The sequence below is a fragment of the Diabrotica undecimpunctata genome, chromosome 4, assembly GCF_040954645.1.
Source record: "Diabrotica undecimpunctata isolate CICGRU chromosome 4, icDiaUnde3, whole genome shotgun sequence".
Lineage (NCBI taxonomy): Eukaryota > Metazoa > Arthropoda > Insecta > Coleoptera > Chrysomelidae > Diabrotica > Diabrotica undecimpunctata.
Genome location: NC_092806.1, coordinates 160,071,626 through 160,092,790, shown reverse-complemented (window position 1 = coordinate 160,092,790; position 21,165 = coordinate 160,071,626). Strand labels below are relative to the sequence as shown.

Sequence of the window (21,165 nt, the reverse complement as noted above, 5' to 3'; positions counted from 1 at the left end):
GACATAGAGACATATGAATAACGAGAGTATATAGGTATTTTACGAAGATAGGAATACCGCTGGAGCAGGGTCTAATATTCAAATGTTTTGTTGTGATATTGGATGTGATTATGAACAAATGGAAAAGGAATATATGCGTATAATAAAAAATATTTATTTTATTTATTTAAAAATTGAGTTATTTACTTTATACTTTATATATGTTTTACGTGTAAAAGATTAATTGTAAAAAAATAACCTGGGATTGTAATTTCTTTAAAGCAGATCTTACACGCCCCAAGCTATATAGTTTTGTTTTTAAAAGATATTTTCCAATTTCCAGATGTTAAAGTTGATAAATAATAAATCAGATATATTTTTTATGCCTTAAAACGTATTTTTTAAGAATTAATTATGGGCCTAGAGTCTTCCTATTGTATGCCTAGTCGGTTTACCATAACAAATTCCTTCCTACCACAAAAATATGAACAAAAAAGGGAAAAATTAAAAGCGTTACTGACGAAAACCAATGCCATTAATCTTACAACTGGCTCCTGGACTGCTCAACATTCCCATACTAGCTACATAGGTTACACCGCCCATTTTATTACTGATGAATGGATTTTATATTCATGTCTACTTAGGATTCATCAGTATGATGAAAGTCATACTGCTGAACATTTAAAAGAAGAATTGACTAATGTTGTTAATGAGTGGGAAATTTTTAACAAAGTATTTGCTGTCTCCTAGCTGTAAAATTGGCCTATAATGATATTGACATGGAAGAATCCCATTCACAGGTCGAAGAAGAGGAAAATTTAATATGGGAAGATTTTGACAAATTTGTTCAAACACCCAAACAGGCGGATTCAAAAGTCAACGCTATTTTATAAGTAAAATCGTATTTAAACGAAAACTTAATATTCAGAAAAGAGAATCCTCTCGACTGGTGGAAATCTAGAGTTTCATTATACCCCTATCTCTCAGAATTGGCTAATAAATATTTATGTATAATGTCTACCTCCGTTCCATCAGAACGAGTGTTTTCTAAATCCGGGATATTAATATGTGAACGAAGGAATCGGTTGAAACGAAAAAATGTGGAAATGATTATGTTTTTACATTGCAATCAACAGTTATAGTAGTTTTAAATAACATGTTGTACAGAATGTATTTGTATTGCTTTTTTGCAGTTTTGTATTTATTATTTTTTTTATTGTTTGAGTTGATATATTTCTTTATTAAATTTTTTATATTGAGCTGACATTTATTATTTAAATTTAAATAAAATTTTATTCTATCTGAATAATCAAATTTCAAAAGTGTGCCACATAAATATGAAGTTTTAAATAGCTCCTATTAAATATGATTACCCGAAGTAATCAGAGTAATCAAAGTAACGAATACTTTATATGATTAGTCGATACAAAAGTAACGATTTGTAACGAGTACTCAAAAGTAACGAAATTCTCCGTGTTCTCCGTGAAAAACTACCATGTTTTGGTGCCTGTACATTGCACATTACTACCTCTCGCAGGGTTAGCAGGTCTACTGATTTTTCAGTAGATCTACCGATTTCAACTTCAATTCACTGATTTACTGAAACACTATATCGATCTACTAAAAAAATGTAACGATAAAATCATGTTCAAAAAATGATTATTATATCAGTGTTCAATTATAAATTTTGAAAAAAAAAATCTATTGATATATATCCATTATTCTGTTATTGGTAAATTTAGATTTAGATTGTCTTAGATGAAAAAATTGCAAATGTTTTATTTGCCTCAGATGAATAAAAATTTGACAATAAGATGACAGATAAAAAGTTGTTACTTTTGCTCATAGATGGCACCAAGCCAATTAACTGATTTCTGTTTTGAATAATAATAGTAAAAAATCTATTAATGATTTTAAATGTGTCAAAATGCCATCCTTAACGTTGAACAATCCATGCAAAATTTAAAGAAGCCCTTATTGATCGATAAATACATTTAAAGTATACTAATTTTTGTTTTATCAGAGAACAACCGAACACAGAGAAGCGACAGTCCTTTGAAGTTACGTGGCCAAGCCGAGAATGATAGCTAACAACCAGAAAATTAATAGTCAGTGGGCATATCACACAATATAAATTCTTAAGAGCGTAGGCGCAAAATTTCGGGCCAATGTTTTTTAAATGCATTCATTTTTTTCGAATCCTGAAAAAACTAATAAGTATTTTTGAAAAATTTAAACGCAGAATGAAAGACTACATTATTACTGAGGGCCGAAAGCCCCTGAAAACTTCTATAATGTTTATTTTAATAAGTTACAGGGGTGAAAAAAAAAAAGAGAAAATTTAGTGTGATTTTTAATTTCAAATATCTCATTCAAAAAATTTTTGTTTATTCTAAGGGACTTTCGGCCCTCGGTAATAATGTAATCTTTCATTCTGTGTTTAAATTTTTCAAAAATATTTGTTAGTTTTCTCAGGATTCGAAAAAAATGATTGTATTTAAAAAGCATTGGCCCGAAATTTTGCGCCTACGCTCTTAAGCGAAACAAAGATATTACTAAAAATCTTGAAGTTACAACAGAACAAGACTTCAAAATTGCAAAAACATGGTTGCAAATAAACAAACTTACATTAAATTATGAAAAAACTAAATAGGTACTCATCTACTTTTTGCTATATACAAAAGTTGTCTGCCAATTTTTAATTCGTTAAATATAAATAACAAAGATCATTGAAGGTACTGCGTCATGCGCCAATGTTTTTCTTTTATTTCCTTTTACAATAACATTATCTTCAAAATGCAGTTCACAAATCCTATAATTATTATAAAGTGAATCCATTTTGAATAACAAATCTTCTCGTCTGCAAGCTTCTATCCACACTTTGGCACTACAAATTTTTAACAGAATAAATTTTAAACAAAGAACTTTTTCTGTATTTATAAATAATACTTTATTACTTACAACTATAAGAGTATTAGTATATTCTAAGTATATTGTAAGTAATGAAATATTTAACTTTTGTCAATATCTAATCTTAATAAATTTACAGTTTTCTCCTAAGTCACAAAAACGTCACTAAATATTGAGATATGCAACAAATAAAGTTTTAATATTTTTTATTTGTAATTCCCATTTAAAACTCCTAAATATTTTATGTACTTGGATCCATATATTTGATCTTTTTTATTTATATTTAACGAATTAAAAATTGGCAGACAACTTTTGTATATAGCAAAAAGTAGATGAGTACCTATTTAATTTTTTCATAATTTAATGTAAGTTTGTTTATTTTGCAACCATGTTTTTGCAATTTTAAAGTCTTGTTCTGTTGTAATTTTAAGATTTTCCCAATTATCGGTCTAATTATGTTTCCAACAATTTTTAGGAGCATTTTAGTAATTCCTTTGTTTCGTTTAGGAGCGTAGGCGCAAAATTTCGGGCCAATGCTTTTTAACATTTTTTTGGAATCCTGAGAAAACTAACAAATATTTTTGAAAAATTTAAACACAGAATGAAAGATTACATTATTACCGAGGGCCGAAAGTCCCTTAGAATAAACAAAAAGTTTTTTTGAATGTATAAACATTATAGAAGTTTTCGGGAACTTTTGGCCCTCAGTAATAATGTGGTCTTTCATTCTGCGTTTAAATTTTTCAAAAATACTTATTAGTTTTTTCAGGATTCGAAAAAAATAAATACATTTAAAAAACATTTGCCCGAAATTTTGCGCCGACTCTCTTAAATCAAATATTCTCGTGTATAAAACCCTCTATATATTTTTATTTCCTAAAAATACTATATTCGTATTGTTGTCTTCGAGCGCGCTGACACCCGGCAACCATCTGTTGATTTTTTGACCTGAGCCTTCGGAGACTTGCGTCTTTCAATAAAAGAAATAGCACTGACACCAAATTTAATGTTTTCATTTTGAACTATCCCTTGGCAGACCAAAGTTTATTTTTTATAGCTCGGACAGACACGTCGGCGTCGGCTTACTGTTCGAAAGTCAAACCAATACTATTATGTAATAACTAATAATAATTACAAAGCAATAGTAATTACCTGTTATTATTCTTAGGAAATCTAAATAAACTTATTCCTTTTCCTGTCACAGATGAACATCCGCGAATCGCACAAATATATCCAGACATTTTAAATATAAATTAAACTTTTAACTATAACTATAAACTTATATATTTAACTATAACTATAACCTTGTAACTATAAATAAATTATATAAATGGTCAAATGCACTTGTTGTGTCGAGTATTTACCATAGACACCTACGGACTATCGAAAACAACCAGAATTAAAGAATAAGCACGTGTTTTTGACAATTAAACAACCAGAATCGGGCATGCGTATACAAAAATGGTACACGCTTTTGGACCGTTCTGTCGCTTCTATGTGTGTTCGGTTATTCTATGATAATACGATGATAAAATAACTTCTTGTAAAATATATGAAAATATCAATACATGAGACCAACGAAGAGTCTATATTCGTTAAGAAGGCTGAAAGTTCATGATCTTGCTCAAAGATGGCATTGTAGCAAGGAAAATTAACTAAACCCTATTCATTCTACAAATTCCCAGTCGTCAACAGAACCACGTGTAAGCCAAACAGGGTCGTACTGATGTACGACCTATGTATCATATGATTTTTAAAAATATTTACTTTTGAAACTGTTAGTGTAAGAATTTCTTGAAATTTAATCATTATATCACAATTAAACTAAACTCTAAAAAATAACACGACCAGTAAATAACTTAACAATAACTATAACATAAATATAACACAATATTATAACTTAAAAATCAACACGATACAATTAGAATTTAAAATAATCAAAAGTTGGGATCTGTAACATGAGAATCTGTCTTGCTTACGGTAATAAATTATATTTTATTGCCTCTTGACGAATGAGACGGCGAATATCAACACGTGCTCATGTTTACTGATGGGAATTTGGTAAATGAATATACTTTATATCCTGATTTCATTTTATTTTCTTCTTTATCCTAGAATTTATCTTTACCTTAATATGGGAGAGGGAAATCAAACAGAAGTTGGAAGAAAAAATGTTTATAATTTACTTATAAGACACATTGCAGTACAAAAGCTAATGTAGCTAATAATCCTATGTACAAAAAATGGTGTGTGTGCTTTAAGCCAAAAATCTTTGATTTGAGAACAGATATAATTCTCCACAGCACGATAAATTATCACTAATATAATTTTAATAAGTATCTACATGGTTTGCCCACTCGATAACCTCACTTTAGCTTCGAGAATATTTGACATTTTGGCTGTATAGGCGATGATAATGGTCAAAGTCTTTTCTTTTAAAAAAAATACTATATTACCTGTTTTAGATCATTTTAAGGAAGATACGAGCAGTTGTTATGATAAAATTAACTACAATTTCCCGTATATACATAACAATTTGTTGGAAACAAACCACAGAGATCCAACAGGTCACAATTTACCTAATTTTTGATGTAAATAAATGATAATCCCGGATTGTAGTATAAAGTAGTTAAAACTAAATTATTTTACACACCCTTTTCATTAATTTCTTACAAATTTTTGAGTAATTTAGTGATTGTTTTACCATGAAAACAAAATTATATGAGTAAAAACTATTTGGTACATGTAATTAGTATTATATTTAAAGAATGAAATGAAAAATCGACAAAAACAGCTGCTGTTTCTTTCCATTAATCACATATACAACCAAATGCAAGCTCTCTTCACATCTTTTAAGAAATATAATAACTTATTAGTAGAATTAATCTATCTACCACAGCTAATTTTGCAACTTAATGTATATAATGATTTAAAAGTGTTTTTTACCAAAACTGACTATAATGATAGCTGTATTTACAAATGATTTTCAAAATGTAGACTGTTTTTAGATCTTAAAAATTGTCTAAATCTGAGACCACTATCAAAACGTTTCTAAAAGTTCAGGCATTGCATAAAGTCGATTTTATTTAGTTTCTTTTGATTTCCAAAAGCAGTATTCTGCTTTATTTTCCTTGTTTATTGATGATAACGAAATTAGAAACTTTAGAGACTATTTGAAGGCTTTTATTGGTTATTTACGTTAAAATAAATCCGCACGTCATCACATTTTGATGTCATCTTCGTACAGTGTTGCCGTATAGTCAAAATATTGGAGAAGGTATAAAATTATTAAATAATTAATATACAATGAAGGAATAAAGATACAAGCTCCTTATAAACACTGTATTTTAGGTTTATTTTTATTACACAAAAGTTTGTGATAATAATAAAAATGTAGATCGCATTTCTGCAAATAGTACCATCTGTTCCTACTTGCCATTTGCACGCCATAAATTAAAGATGAATAGAAGTACTAATTTTTCAATGATATTTAAATGTAATTTGTGCTTTTTAATTACTAAATTTAAAAAAAATCCACAAGGAAAATAATTCCTGTAGCTGGCTGTATACCACGTATAACAAAAGAGGTTAGTCTTTGTATGTGGGTATATTTTATTTTATAAAAACCCTTAAAAGGGCAACATTACAAGCACGAACGTTTTCGGAACAACTGTTCCATCATCAGGTTAAAATACAGGTTAACATGCCTGAGCCACCAAAATATTTGGGTAAAAACCCTTTAAAATGTAATGTGTTACCAAAGATTGTACATGTTGTTGATAATATTATATGATGTTTAATATTTTAATTAGATTTTACTTCAAGTTGCCAGCCGTAGTCCGTTTGAAGAGGTTTACTCTCCGGACACTGGAACTCACTTAAGCATGGGTGTATGTTACCTGAAGTAAAATCTAATTAAAATATTAAACATCATATAATATTATCAACAACATGTACAATCTTTGGTAACACATTACATTTTAAAGGGTTTTTACCCAAATATTTTGGTGGCTCAGGCATGTTAACCTGTATTTTAACCTGATGATGGAACAGTTGTTCCGAAAACGTTCGTGCTTGTAATGTTGCCCTTTTAAGGGTTTTTATAAAATAAAATATACCCACATACAAAGACTAACCTCTTTTAAATTTAAAAACTTTCCATAAAGTTTATTTTATTGAGAATATTATATACAGAAGTCAAAATCATTATCATATACTATTTTTATGTAATTTCGGAGCGTAGAATTGTCTATATTGACATACAAAGACTTAGTAACTAATGTATAATAGAAAACACTTTGCATAAACTATCAAAAAGAGTGGCATTATTGGATGTGTGTTATCCAGATAACACACGATAATCCACAACTCACGATGTACGAACAAAATTACAAATTGGAGGACAAGAGCAGACAAACGTAGAAGAGGAAGACCAACTACACGTTGGGCTGATGACATTATGGGAGACCTATGTCCAGCAGTGGACGTGATAAATGAAGGCTGGATGATGATGATGTTATCCACATGGCCGCATGACGTCAGTCAACGTGACCACATACGCTGAGAGCGACGTTTGACAACACTTTTGACGCATTTTATTCTTAACATGTCAGCCACTAGTAGGACACATTTTTTTCCCTTCTTTAAATGTTAAATTCTCCTAGAGCGTCGACAAGTAATTGCCCGATCTACTGTTGCTCGAAATAGTAATAAATTCTATGTCAGGATGTTTTCTTTTAGCTGTACCATATGGGCCTAAGATTATTACATGTAATAGTTCACAAGTTGAAAAAACCTCGACGTAAAAACATTATATAGAACACAGTCATACAGGAACGTTACGGAAAAACAACAATTAACTGGCAACACCGCTTAAAACCGAAATAGTAAAAGAATCACATTTACTTTTCATTGACTTAGGTCGCAGTTTTTGCCTTTCTGCCTTTTTCCATCTCTCTCTGTTGTCTCATTCTCCATCGTTTAGGCCTCTCTTACTCATGGCGTTCGTCTACTTCGTTGCTCCAGGATCTTCAGGGTTGTCATCTTTTATTCCTTCCTATGGGGCTCCATTCGGTTATTCCCTTTATCCATCTGCTGTCGCTAGTTCTTCTTACATGCCCATACCATTTTAGTCGTTTTTGTTCTATATATGTTAGTATGTCTGTTTCTATTGATGTTCTTTGCTTTATTTCGTCGCTGTTGTTGCCTTTTTGGTGATTATAAACCCCAAGTATTTGAATTTATCCTTTCCTCTGATTGTTACGTTGTCGTCAATCTGTAGATCTTCTATGTTTTCTTCACTTGTAGATAGGTATTCTGTTTTCGCTAGGTTAATATCTAGGTCAGCTTTGGTATATTGTTCTTGTAGTTTCTTCATCATATAAGTGAGGTCTTCTTGGTCTTGAGTATATAGGTATTCGTTTCATACAGGTACTCCCATTCCTTCGCCATTTTCTTTTCCATGTAGTCAAGGCTTTCTCTAAGTATATTTTGAATAGAGTTGGAGATGTGGAACAACCCGCAGGAACCCTTTTGTTGTGGTGAATTCTCCTATAATTCTTGTTCCCATTTTAATGGACACTTTATTTTCTTTATACAGAGTTTTTGTAGCTTCTATGAGTTCCGTCTGTATTTCTAATTTGTACATTGCCTCCCATAATTCTGACCTTGGTACAGAGCATGATCTTCCTGCCGTGAAGCCTGCGATCCTCCCCGATTTTACCTTTTATCGTTTGCTCTATCTTTTCTCGCAGTATTTTCCCATATAATCTTCCTATTGATGATATTACGCTTATTCCTCTGTAGTTTTCGCATCGTTTTCTATCTCCCTTCTTAAATATAGATGTCATATATGACTGTCCATTCCTTTGGGAGCTGTTCTCCATTTATGGCTTTCTGAAATATCCATTTTATCATCCGCTGCAATTTTTTGAGCCGTACTTTATAAGCTGAGGTGAGATGTTTTATTGTAACTTTTTATATAATGTATTATTTCAAAACACGGACTAAAAACGGTATTATTTCAACGAATAGCTAATAATGTACAAAAATGACAGCATAAAATTGGTCAGCTGATCGATGACGTAGGACGTATCTTCTACTAAAAATAATATACTTACAAATTTATCAAACACAACATTTTTCTTGGTGTTTACGTCTCAAATAACAGTTCACATTGATAAAATTCATAAATATTTATTATTTATGTATTTAATACAGCCGAACATAAAATTATACTCAGTTTTCATTAAAAACATTACAAATTAATTTTATTTTCAACATACACCAACAAAAACAACCTTTATAGGAGAGCGGTTTACCCCTATAAGTAGGGCATCAACTTACTAATTTTTTTTGCATTTATACTGCAACAAAACTTTTTTATTCGATTTTATATATTTTATTATATAAGTCCAAATATTTTTTTTTTAATTGTTCCAAGTGGGGCAGAAATTGTTATTAACAAATAAATTATAACAAAAAAAAAAACAATTTCCCGAATCGCTTCGACTAAATTTTTTTAAACGTACCTTATCGAAATAAATACTTTTCTATCTTGGTAATTTCTCAAATTTCAAAAAAAGATATTTGCAATTTTTTGTTGAAAAAATGCTTTAATTAGTTATTTTTGGGATTTTTTTTTCTAAAAGTATATTTCTGAATATGCTAATAAGCGTGTACGTCTCGGCGATACAGGCGCGCAGCGCTTGGAAATTTAACCCATTAGTTCCTAGTGTTACGATTATGTAACGGCAAAGTGGTGCCATCTAAATAGAGCCGCTTTCGCCTATGTCGCAAATTTTCAGTTGAAAACAGGTTAGTTGTTGTCAGAAGGTGCTAGTGTTTACATTGTTGTAAATGTCTGACTTTGTTAGAACTTTGTTTTGAATCTGTGCCTGGATAAAATACACTCATGGACAAAAATATCGAATATTTTGGAATTTTCCAATTTTTTTTTGTAGTCACTATTATTTCAAAATAATTTTAGATTACTGATAATACTTATATAGTAGGCTGATGTACTCAACTGTTTTGAAATATCTTGATGTTTATTTTGACGTTTATTCAGTGGTTAGTGTCATTCGTACATTTTATCATAAAAAACCTTCGTCACGTAAAGGAAAAATCATACTAATTCGGTTATTTTTAGTTTAATTTATTAAGTTTAAGTAAATATTGTTTTGATTTAACTAAGTTTAAAACAAGTATCCCACCAATTTGACACTGCGATGAAGTCCAAGTAGCACATATTGTAAATTTGTACGGGGAAGGATATGCACAAAAAGGTATCGCACGACGTCTCAGCAGAACTGAATCTATAGTTTCGAATACTCTAAAAAAGTACCGCGAAACAGAAAATTTTGTACGAAGGCCTGGTCAAGGACGCCCAAGGTGCACAACCGCAATTTATGACCGTTTTTTGGTTCTTAATTCTACACGAAATCGTTCATTGACATCGATACACCTCAGAAAGGAGCTATTAAATGTTAGACAAGTTAATGTGAGTTCACAAACAGTTAGATGAAGATCAAAAGAAGCAAACTTAAAGCCCAGACGCCCCGCCAAAGTTCCACGTCTTCTCCAAAATTGTAAAGCTCGTCGTTTGGAATTTGCAAGAACACATTTTAATCGAATATCGACAACTGGAAAAACGTTCTTTTTACTAATGAGACTAGAATCCTATTATGAAAGCCAGATGGTCAAAACTACGTCTACAGAAGAGTTGGAGAACGATTCGCCAGCTGCAGTCTCGCCCAGACCGTTAGTTTTGGAGTTGATGGCATAATTCTTTGGGAAGGTATTAGTTGGGAGGTACGTACCGCACTTGTGGAAGTGATTGGACGGATGACTGGTGATTCTTACGTTTAAAATATCCTGCAAGATCATGTTTTGTCATATGTTGGTTACATTGGATATGAAAGATTTACATTAATGCACGATAATGCTCGACCACATGCCGCTGCCATAGTGAGTAATTATCTTGATGAGGTCCAAATTCGAAGATTGGATTGGCCACCGTTTAGCCCGGATTTAAATCCAATAGAGCACATATGGGATCACCTAAAACGCAGCATACGACAAAGAAATCTTGTTCTAAATACGATAGAGCAGCTTCGACTTGCTGCACAGGATGAATGGAATGCAATTTCCCAAGGATATGTCCAAAATTTACTAGCAAGCATGCTGAGAAAGATGCAAGCAGTAATAAGAGCTAAAGAGGAAATACTTATTACTGATCATGCAATTCTTTCAGTTAAAACGACTTGTTTAAGCAATTTAAATTATCATTTAAGTTTAAATAAAATAACCTTATTTGCCCAATATTAAACATTTATTTTTTTCGTAATTTTCTCCGCATAAAAACTTAAAATTGTTCATTAAACATTGTTAAAATAAACTCTATTTTACAATAAACGACTTGATTGACCAGAATTTATTTTGAAAAAACAAAAATTTGAAAATTCCAAAATATTCGATATTTTTGTCCATGAGTGTATAACGAAAGAAATAAAGCTTCAAATAATGGACTGCGCTGATAAAGAGTAAGTATATAAATCTTATTTTGTATAATAAAGTTAATATTAGACAACAAATATTATAAGAAAATATAAATACATGTTTTTTGTGTAAAAAAGCTTTGATATTTTTTCAAATAAAAAAGTTGTTCGGTTAGGAAATTGACTGTTACATATTTGTAACGCTATTGTTTTCACACAAACCAAAATGTTTAAATTCCTTTTTCATTATTTTCAATTTTTAAATAAATAGAACTGTTTACAGATATATTTTGTATATTTTGCACCCATTAGCTCCTAGCGTTACATATATGTAACATCATATACTGAGTGATTTATAAATCCGAATGCGCAAATTCATTTATTTTTATGTTTTTTAATAAAACTGCTCCCAAAAAAATATTAGCATCACATTCAAAACTGCGAAAAAATAATCTGGGCACTAATAGGTTAAAACTATGTTTTTAGCAAGATAGAAACCACTTATCCTTGTCAAAATATTCTAACTTATCATGAAGGTTTAGATTGTAAAGCTTTCTGTAGAAAAAAAATCCCAAAACTCACTAATTGAGGCATTTTTTCAACAAAAACTTACAAAAACTCTAAAAGGAAGCATTTTTCGAAAAATTACCAAGAGAGAAAAACTATTTACTTTGATGAGATACGTCTAAGAAAATTATTCGAAGCGATTCAGAATTCAGAAAATTGTTTTTTTATTATAAATTATTCGTTAATAAAAATTTCCGGTCCACTTGGAATAATTTTGCAATTATGTAATTTTGAAATGCAAAAAAAATTAGGGGTAAACCTATCGCCTATTAGACATGTAACAGATGCGCAATCAAGCTGCAACTATCGGACTAGTCCAAAACTCGCATCCGTAATATCACAAAAGTGATTTTGGTCAATCTATGCTGAAACGAATCAACTTCGGTGATGATTAACTACGATATTCTCCTTTCCGGATATGAAAAACTAACTTTTGACTAACCTTACACCCTAATAGCACACATTGAAATGTCCTAAGCGTAAAAAAATATTAATTCAATAAAAGGTATATATATATTTGGCTAACAACATACAATACTGGTCAATAAAAAAACAATAATCCTTAAAAAACGGTAACGGTGAAACTTATTGCTATGTAAAAATCACACTCAGTGGCAGATAATCCCTTAAAATATTACCACGTGTGACACTAATATCAGGTCAGTATAGATAAAAATATAATTAATATGGATGGTTTAAAAATACCGCCCGAAGAGACTACGTAAGTAATCCATTTTTTTGATTACTCATTTTTCTTTTAAAATTTCAAAATTATATTCATAGTTCTTTGTGCAGCAGTGTATATATAAAAGTTTTGTTACAATTTGATATAATAAACAGGCACCTAAAATTAGTATCAACGTTTTAAGATTCACAAATTATATAGATAACAAAATATAACCAACTGAGAGTAGTGTTTTTTTTTGCTGCAATGACTAAGTCGGCATATTCTAATGGAGGGAGGGCATATTACAAAAATAAACGTGTAATATGTGTTTTTATTGTAATATTGTAGTTTAGAGATGATCGATATCGTTCCTTTTAATGATTCGAATTAACAGAGTTGATAAAATTAAAACTCCTTTAAAAACGACTCCCTTTATGCTATGTTAGTACAGTAAAAATTGTAGGATTTTTATTATATAGTTCATGCTGCTTGTAATGCAATGATATATAATGAAGGAAATTTGTTAACTAAATCAGAGTTGATAAATTTGAGGTAAATACTCAAAAACGCAACGATTAAGTTCAACATTTGATTAGAATTTCACCGCGCAATCGTTGCTACGGAATGAATCCCTTACGATTCCTTTAACGGAACTGTTCCACTGTAAAGATTCATTTAAAACCGAATAAATAAATATAAACCAAAATATTCAAAACCGCTACGACGAAACTCAATATTTGATTCGATTTTCACTGCGGAATCGTTGCTACGTAACGAATCCCTTAGATTCCTTTTACGGAACAGTTCCACTTTAACGATTCATTTAGAACCGAATAACTTTTGCAACAGTGGTATATTTGCAAACTGTTATTGTAAATACACCACAAATTGTACAATTTTTATTATATAGTCCATATTATTTGTAATTCACTGATATAGTGTGATGAAAATTTGTCATTTTAACCAGAATAGATGAGTTTAAACCAAAATATTCAAAACCGTTACGACGAAGCTCAATATTTGATTCGATTTTCACTGTGGAATCTCTCCTACGTAACGAACCCCTTAGATTCCTTTTACGGAACGGTTCCACTGTAACGATTCATTTAAAACCGAATAACTTTTGCAACAGTGGTATATTTGCAAACTGTTATTGTAAATACACCACAAATTGTACAATTTTTATTATATTCTTCATACTATTTGTCATTCACCGATATAGTGTGATGAGAATTTGTCATTGAAACCAGAATTGATGAATTTGAACCAAAATATTCAAAACCGCTACGACGAAGCTCAATATTTTAATCGATTTTCACTGCGGAATCGTTCCTACATAACAAACCCCTTAGATTGCTTTTACGGAACGGTTCCACCGTAACGATTCATTTAGAACCGAATAACTTTTGCAATGGTGGCGTATTTGCATACTGTTATCGTAAAAGTTGTGTAAATACCTCCCGAATTATACGATTTTTATTATACTCTTCTTAATTCGGCGATATAGTATGATGAAAATTTGTCACTAAAACCAGAGCTGATCAGTTTGAACGGAAATATTAAAAAACGCTACGACAAAGCTGAATATTTGATTCGATTTTCACTACAGAATCGTTGTTGTGTAACGAATCGGATCATCAAAAGGAACGACTAAATACAGCTCTAACATTCAACTTCGAATCAATTCCAAGGGAGAAACACTACTGCAAGTTGGTATATAGTTAACTAGATCTGTTTTAGTCCTCACTCTCAAGCAACACATTTGCTCTCAACCCCCTCTCTTGTAAAACCCGTAACACATGCAGTTTTTAGTAACACAACAGAAGAAACCGCTTAATATAGTGTAGAGTCTACTCATCCCCTGAGCCTATACAACAGGAACTTCTATTCTCTGAGTGCTTTTTCCTCAAGTCTACAGTGTCATTCATCGCTGTATCGATTTTATCGGCCCTAGATTCCAGTCGCAGCCAGTGCTGAACAGCCATTTTGAATGCTTCTTGGACGTTATTGGCGTTCTTAGCCGACGTTTCTATGCTGGACGTTATGGAGTTTTCGTTACACCACGTTTCCATTTCCAATTGTGAGACTTCCCTTTCTTCTGTCGGCACATCTGACTGAAAATGATAAATGTTAAAAAAAAACAGAGACAAAATTAATTTCCATGGAGTTTTTGATGTGATGGAAAAACCTGGGCACATTAGCGAAACAGGCGTTCCAGTTAACTTTAAACAGGTGTAACAGATTCAATAAACTAATATTTTTTCACAACAATGGAGTTAATAATAGATTACAGTAGAGTATAATAAAAAGAAACTATTCTGTCCTCGGCTAAGCTAATAAATATTAACATTATCTCCTTATATCATGAATAATATAACATAACTAGAATTTACCTTATTTCCTACAACAATGAATGGAAATTGAGTGTTTTCTCTGATATCTGCGTAATGTAAAAACTCATTTCTCCACATCTGGATATTTTTAAAACTAGACTTGTCATCTATAGCATAGGTCAACATACAGATGTCACTGCCTCGATAAAATGGAGTCCTCAGTGTTTTAAACCTTTCCTGGCCTGCAGTGTCCCATATCTATAAAAATATATGGTAAAAAGGGGGGAATCTTTGGGATAATCTTACAATCTAAAACATTTTTTACCATGTTTTTTGTACAAAATATATCAATACTTGATTTTGAAATGCTTTAATTGTAATAACTTAGTATTAAAATGACAAAAGGGTGGAATGAACACATTAACAGAATGGAAGAAAGGAGTGGGATGAGGGATAAATTTTTAGTAGGACATCAGAGCATGTATATCTCTCAACAAGAACCAAAAAAGTGGAACAGTAGGTGGTACTGTAGACTAGCGCGGAGCTTCGACAATTTTTATTTATTATTTTAATTTAGGCTTTTGTAAGAATCTGTTGAGGGTTAATTAATATCTTTTTAAGTATTTCACACCATTTTCAACCTGAGTACCTATGTTGGTGCTCATGGCCCCATGAGTGATGTTTTAATCAGGGGGCCATGAGCGCCACCTCTGGCACTCACAACAAAATACTATATTCTAATATTTATCGACCTGCAGATTTCTGTTAACTAAAATTGAGAATATTAGGAATTGCAAACGATAGCTGTCTATCCTATTAGTAGTGGCGATTATAAATTGTAATAAGGGATTCCAAAGAAGAGAAGAGATTACTGCATTTGTTTGAGACTGTAGGAATACGAAGCGGATCATCGTCTATTTCGGTAGTTTCATGACAGCGGACCCAGAGTATGCACTAGACAGTGATGAAATTGGTAAAAATGAAGTTTTGAGAAATGAAAAGTTAAACAATGAGCAAGAACCAGCACCTGAGAATGTTGCCATATCTGAAGATTGGCAAATACCTGATCAACAAAGGATTAAAAATATAAATTATAATACGAATTCCGAAGAAGTAGACGTAAAACCCGATCTAATAGATACAATTCAAGATGCCAGCCCTTTTTCGATGAAGTGGTATCCTTGTCAGTAAATCAAAAAAACAATTATGCTCATCAATGTCTTGGAGGACCCAATATAAAGAGAAGTGCAAGAATAAAAAGCTGGATACTGACAAATCGACAAGACATGCATACCTTTTTAGGCATACTTCGGCCAAATTGGCTTCACAAGGTTCAGCCCTTATTAAAAAACATCGGTATGGGGTTAAAATGTTTAAGTTGTGCACCAACCCTTTTTACACCTTGTAATATAAAGTTTATCGCTCGTCTCAGCATTTTACTGTAGAGAAAAAAGTAATACAACGCCATTATAGAAGATTCGTAAATCTAATCCATCATCATCACTCTCATGCAGAAGAGAAATCCAATCCATAAAAGCATTAAAACAACTATATGATTGATGTTCTTCAAATAACACTAAGTTTATTATCATCCTACACTTTGAAAGGATCATAATATAAACTATTTAACAAACTACAATTTCACAGATATCCATTTGTTAAAATTATAATGTCCTTGGAATGACAAATGTTAGTGATACATGCTCGGACTTCCTTATTATTGAATACCAGCTTTCGAATGGTTTTATAAATTAGCTAATACATAATGCAACAGCTTTTATCAGTAACAGCTGATTGTATACTTGTTTTTTTTTTAATTATTTCACAGTGAGCATTATCAAAACAACACTTATTTGGAAAAAAGTGAATATGTCAAAATATATATAAATTTCATCATCAGATTATGATTAATAATATGAGGAATTAAAGTTTAAATGTATATTTAAATGTGTAAATGTTACAGCCTGACGAAAAAAATTCCAATAAACTAATAACAAAATTTGCTTCAAATTTGGAATATTTCAAATTGTACAACAACTTTTTTTTTAAATTCTTGCAAAAATGTTAGCTTTTAAAATATGAAAGACATTAAATCTACAAGTAATAGTTAAGTTATTTTAAGTTTTTATAAACAAAAAATGACAGTGATTTTGCAAAAAGATTTTGTATTAACATAAATAATTTTTTTTAATTGTTTGGTACATAAGGTAAATGTGGATATAGTTGACAGTGTACCACTACTTGACATCAGTCCAAAAGTTTTTTGAGAAGACATCCTTGTTTAAAAGAATGAGTACCACAAAATTTAACAGCTTCCAGAGCCTTAGTAACTAAGCACAGCCTAATAAATTGGTGTGATGAAATAACAAATTATCTGTCAAACAAAGATCAACTTCAGATACTACAAAATCCTTCACGCGTTTTCAATGCAAATAAGACTGCATTATTTCTGAACCCAAAAGACAAAAATGTACTGGTTCGTAAAGGTGAAAAAAGTGTTTACCAACAAGATAATGCTGATGAAAAAGAATGCACAACTGTTTTGATAACTGTAAACGCTGATGGCAATTTAGCTCCTGCTATGATTGTATATGAATATAAAAAAATCCCCACAGAGGTGGCCTATAGAGTGCCAAAAGGTTGGTCGATGGGCAAATCTGATAGTAGCTGGATAAATGGAGAGCTATTCTTCTAATACATAGCAAATATCTTTCATTCTTGGCTACAAACACAAAACATACAGACACCTGTTGTATTATTTATTGAAGGTCATACTAGTCATTTAACACTACATACCAGTGAATTTTGCAGTAAAAATGGAATAATACTCATAGCATTACACCCCAATTCAACTCATATTCTCCAGCCACTTGACATAGCTATGAGCCTATGAAAACAAGGTGGAAAGCAATAGTTCACCAGTGGAGTGTAGAAAATATTCAATCACCTAATTTAAGAAAAGCTGATTTTGAACCTCTTGTATATAAAACACTTGAAAATTTTGAGAAACAAATTATGAAAAATGTCTTCAGAAAAAGTGGTTTAATGCCTTGGAATAAGAATGCTATAGACAACTCAAAAGTGAAAGACAATTGTCACGAAAATCAAAATTACTTAGAAGATCCTTCAATAAAGTCAATAACTAAAACATTAAATGAAGATGGTCTTACTTTCTTGGAAAAGAAAATAGGTGAGGAAAAATTGCTGGTATTTAAAAATTGTCATGAAGATTGAAATGGTTAAGAGCAAGACAAATCTCTATTCCTTATGTGGAAAAATGTAACCAGTAGACTTCATCTGATTCCAACAATACAAAATATAGATGAAAATCACATACTCGAAACTTCTACAGTACCAACAACTGAAGATGCAGTAATGGCTTGTTCCAGTTCCAGTAATAGCAGTAGACTTCATGTGATTCCAACAGCACAAAATATAGATAAAAAACATATACTCGAAAATTCTACAGTTTCAACAACTGAAGATGCAGTAATGGCTTGTTCCACGCCAATAAAAACTCCAGTGTACAGGGGGGGGTAAAATAATAACATCCCCATTTAAATCCGTCCTGTTTTGGCCTGAAGAGAAAGCTTGTACTTTGAAAAGACAGCCCAAGGAAAAACTCCCTTCTGTAGTAAGCTCTGATTTGTATCAATGGTTTTTAAAAAACAAAGAAAAACAAAGAGAAGAAAAGGAAATGCAGAAAATGGAAAACTAAAAAAGCAGAGACAAAGGCATTAAAAGTTAAAGGAAAAGAACAAAGAAAAAAAAAAGAAGGTTGGAAGTTCTAGCAGTAATTCAGATGAAGAATGGGTAAAATCTGGTTCCTCCACAAATTATGTTAGTTTTGGGTTAATAACAAGTGAGGTAGAGTTAAACTCTGAGCATGTATCATTCAATAACAACCTATTAATAAAGAAATTCAGCATTAATGATTTTGTGCTTGTTAAGTTTTTGAGTAAGAAAATGAATCAATATTTTTGTCACCAGAAGATCTCCTTCCTCAAACATGAAGAGGATGGAAAATTTAAGTGACCTACAGTAGAAGACAAATCACATATTTCGACAAATGCTATAATATTTAAGTTACCACAATCTCAGTTAGATAGAAGAGAACAAATATATTTTAACTAAATTCAATGTTAGGAAATCTAATAAATTATGATAATTTACTCTTCTTTAAAAATGTATTTGAAATTTAATAACCATTTTTATTTATATGTCTAATACATATCTAAATAAATAACATTAGAACACTTGTTGTCAACTATTGAACCCCATGTGCTTATTTTCTAAACACCTAATAAAAAACATTCAATTTTAACTAATGATATCTGTTACTTAGTTCTAGAAGAAAGTATTTTGTCTGAAGAATATCTTATTAAAAAATTAACAAGCAGATTGGAATTTTCTTTAAATTATATGTATTTCAAGTTGTGTAATTTATTAAAGTGTCAATTACTCTCACATTTACCTTATTGATAGCAAAGCTCTTCCTCTATCATACGGAAAGGTTCAAATTACAATATTTTCAGACTAATATTATTACGAAAAAAACTCTATGGGATAAACAAATCGAATAACTTTTAAAATAATTATTGATATATTTTGTTTGGTAGAAATTGTTGGAAACCATTGTATAAATAATTTTTTGTTTTTTTAACAGTTATCTAGATAAATTTCTAGCTAAATGGGGGTTGCTACAAATGAAATTTTTTTGGACTTAGCCTGAAAAGTGAGAAAAGTTTATCTCTGTATAACAAAAATTAGATCAATATATCAAACAAAAACATAATCCAAACAATTTATTAGAATGAAACTATTAAATAAGCAAACTAAAAAATCAGGTGATAGGTATACACCATGGGGCAAAGTTCTGTTTGTTATAATAATAACATGGTTCATAGTTCTTACAATTTAACACAAATTGCAAACAGATACAAGAATAGATGATATTAATAAAAAAATATATAATATATAACAATTGCTTCAACTCAGTTATAGCGTGTTATAGGTATGCACTTTGCTTTGTATAGTTTGTTATTCAATCAACAGTATAACATTGCAAAAAATATGCCCCCGCGTAATTAAATTATTAATAAAATTATAATTGAGAACAAACTGAATGTCGCTCAATCACAATTAATAATAAATCGTCAGATAAGAACACCTTGAAACGCGTAATAAAATGTGCGATAACGAAAACTATGAAAAACATACCTGTAGAGTGTAAGTTTCTCCATCAATTTCTATGTCTTTATTCAGGAACTCCACGCCAATTGTATGAAAAGAATGTTCATCGAACTGATTCGATACAAATCTATTCATAAGACAACTTTTCCCGACACCCCCATCGCCGAGAATCACTACTTTCAAAAGGGTATTTTTACTGTTGGACCTCATCTTGTTCACTGTTCACTCTTGATATTTGTATTAAATTTATCACATGGTTTGTACAAACATTGACTTTGTAATGTAAATCCCTGGAATAGAAACAACTGTGTAAGATCGTCTTCGTCTGTATGACTCATGATGTTTTTATTGAATTAATTGGACTAATTTTCAGACACTAATCACAAAATAAACATTATTTACCTGCTTTCAAGTCGGTGCTGCTAAAATTTTACAGTGTACTATTATTGACCAACATTCTGGACGCAATTATTTCGTAAATCTTTATTTAAAAATATTGTTTTTTATGATTGAATAAAAATATCTAATCACACACTTTAGGTGTCACTCATATGACAGTATTTATGACATAAGAAAAAACCTTGAAATTGTAAAAGGAGAAAGTCGATATGGGATAAAAAGAGAAAACAGGAATTTTTAGCCAATTGGGAAGCCTTTTGTGACCTTCACAATGTAAATTTGCGTAAACTACTCTTTTTAAGTATCGACCAACAGATGGCAGCAGGATAACATATTTTAGGATTTTAGGCATTCTAGTTTTCCTAAAATACGGAAATAATATATTCCTTTCTCGTTATCTTAAAATATATAGGAAAATTATTTTAGAAGCAGACTCTTAAATAATTGATTTAAATGATACTTGTATATAAAAATGTTTCAACTCTTGTTACATGAATACTTCATATTTAAAGTTTTCAGAAGAAAATTCCTGGGATTAAGAATATACTAGTAATTTTGGAAATTAAATAATACAACTATATTATGTATGAGACAATTTAAAAATTTCTACTAAATTATT

At 30.8% G+C, this 21,165-nt stretch overlaps 1 protein-coding gene across 1 annotated transcript; it reads right to left on the bottom strand.

Moving 5' to 3' along the window:
• Nucleotides 1–5,048: 5,048 nt before the first annotated feature.
• On the bottom strand, nucleotides 5,049–20,713 carry Rab9 (RAS oncogene family member Rab9). The gene is made up of 4 exons (XM_072530807.1): nucleotides 20,550–20,713; nucleotides 20,175–20,437; nucleotides 15,015–15,212; nucleotides 5,049–14,735 (listed from the first exon to the last, which is right to left on the bottom strand). The coding sequence occupies exons 2-4, from the start codon at nucleotides 20,355–20,357 to the stop codon at nucleotides 14,472–14,474; spliced, it is 645 nt and encodes a 214-aa protein (XP_072386908.1). The 5' UTR covers nucleotides 20,358–20,437; nucleotides 20,550–20,713; the 3' UTR covers nucleotides 5,049–14,471.
• Between the last annotated feature and the right edge of the window lie 452 nt (nucleotides 20,714–21,165).

What these genes read in the sequence shown, in the direction of transcription:
- Rab9 (XM_072530807.1), bottom strand. Translation starts at nt 20,357, where the DNA reads ATGAGGTCCAACAGTAAAAATACCCTTTTGAAAGTAGTGATTCTCGGC. An exon ending in GAGAAACTTACACTCTACAG is followed by an intron (nt 15,213 to 20,174) that starts GTATGTTTTTCA and finishes ATATTTTTATAG; the next exon opens with ATATGGGACACTGCAGGCCA. An exon ending in TCATTGTTGTAGGAAATAAG is followed by an intron (nt 14,736 to 15,014) that starts GTAAATTCTAGT and finishes TATCATTTTCAG; the next exon opens with TCAGATGTGCCGACAGAAGA.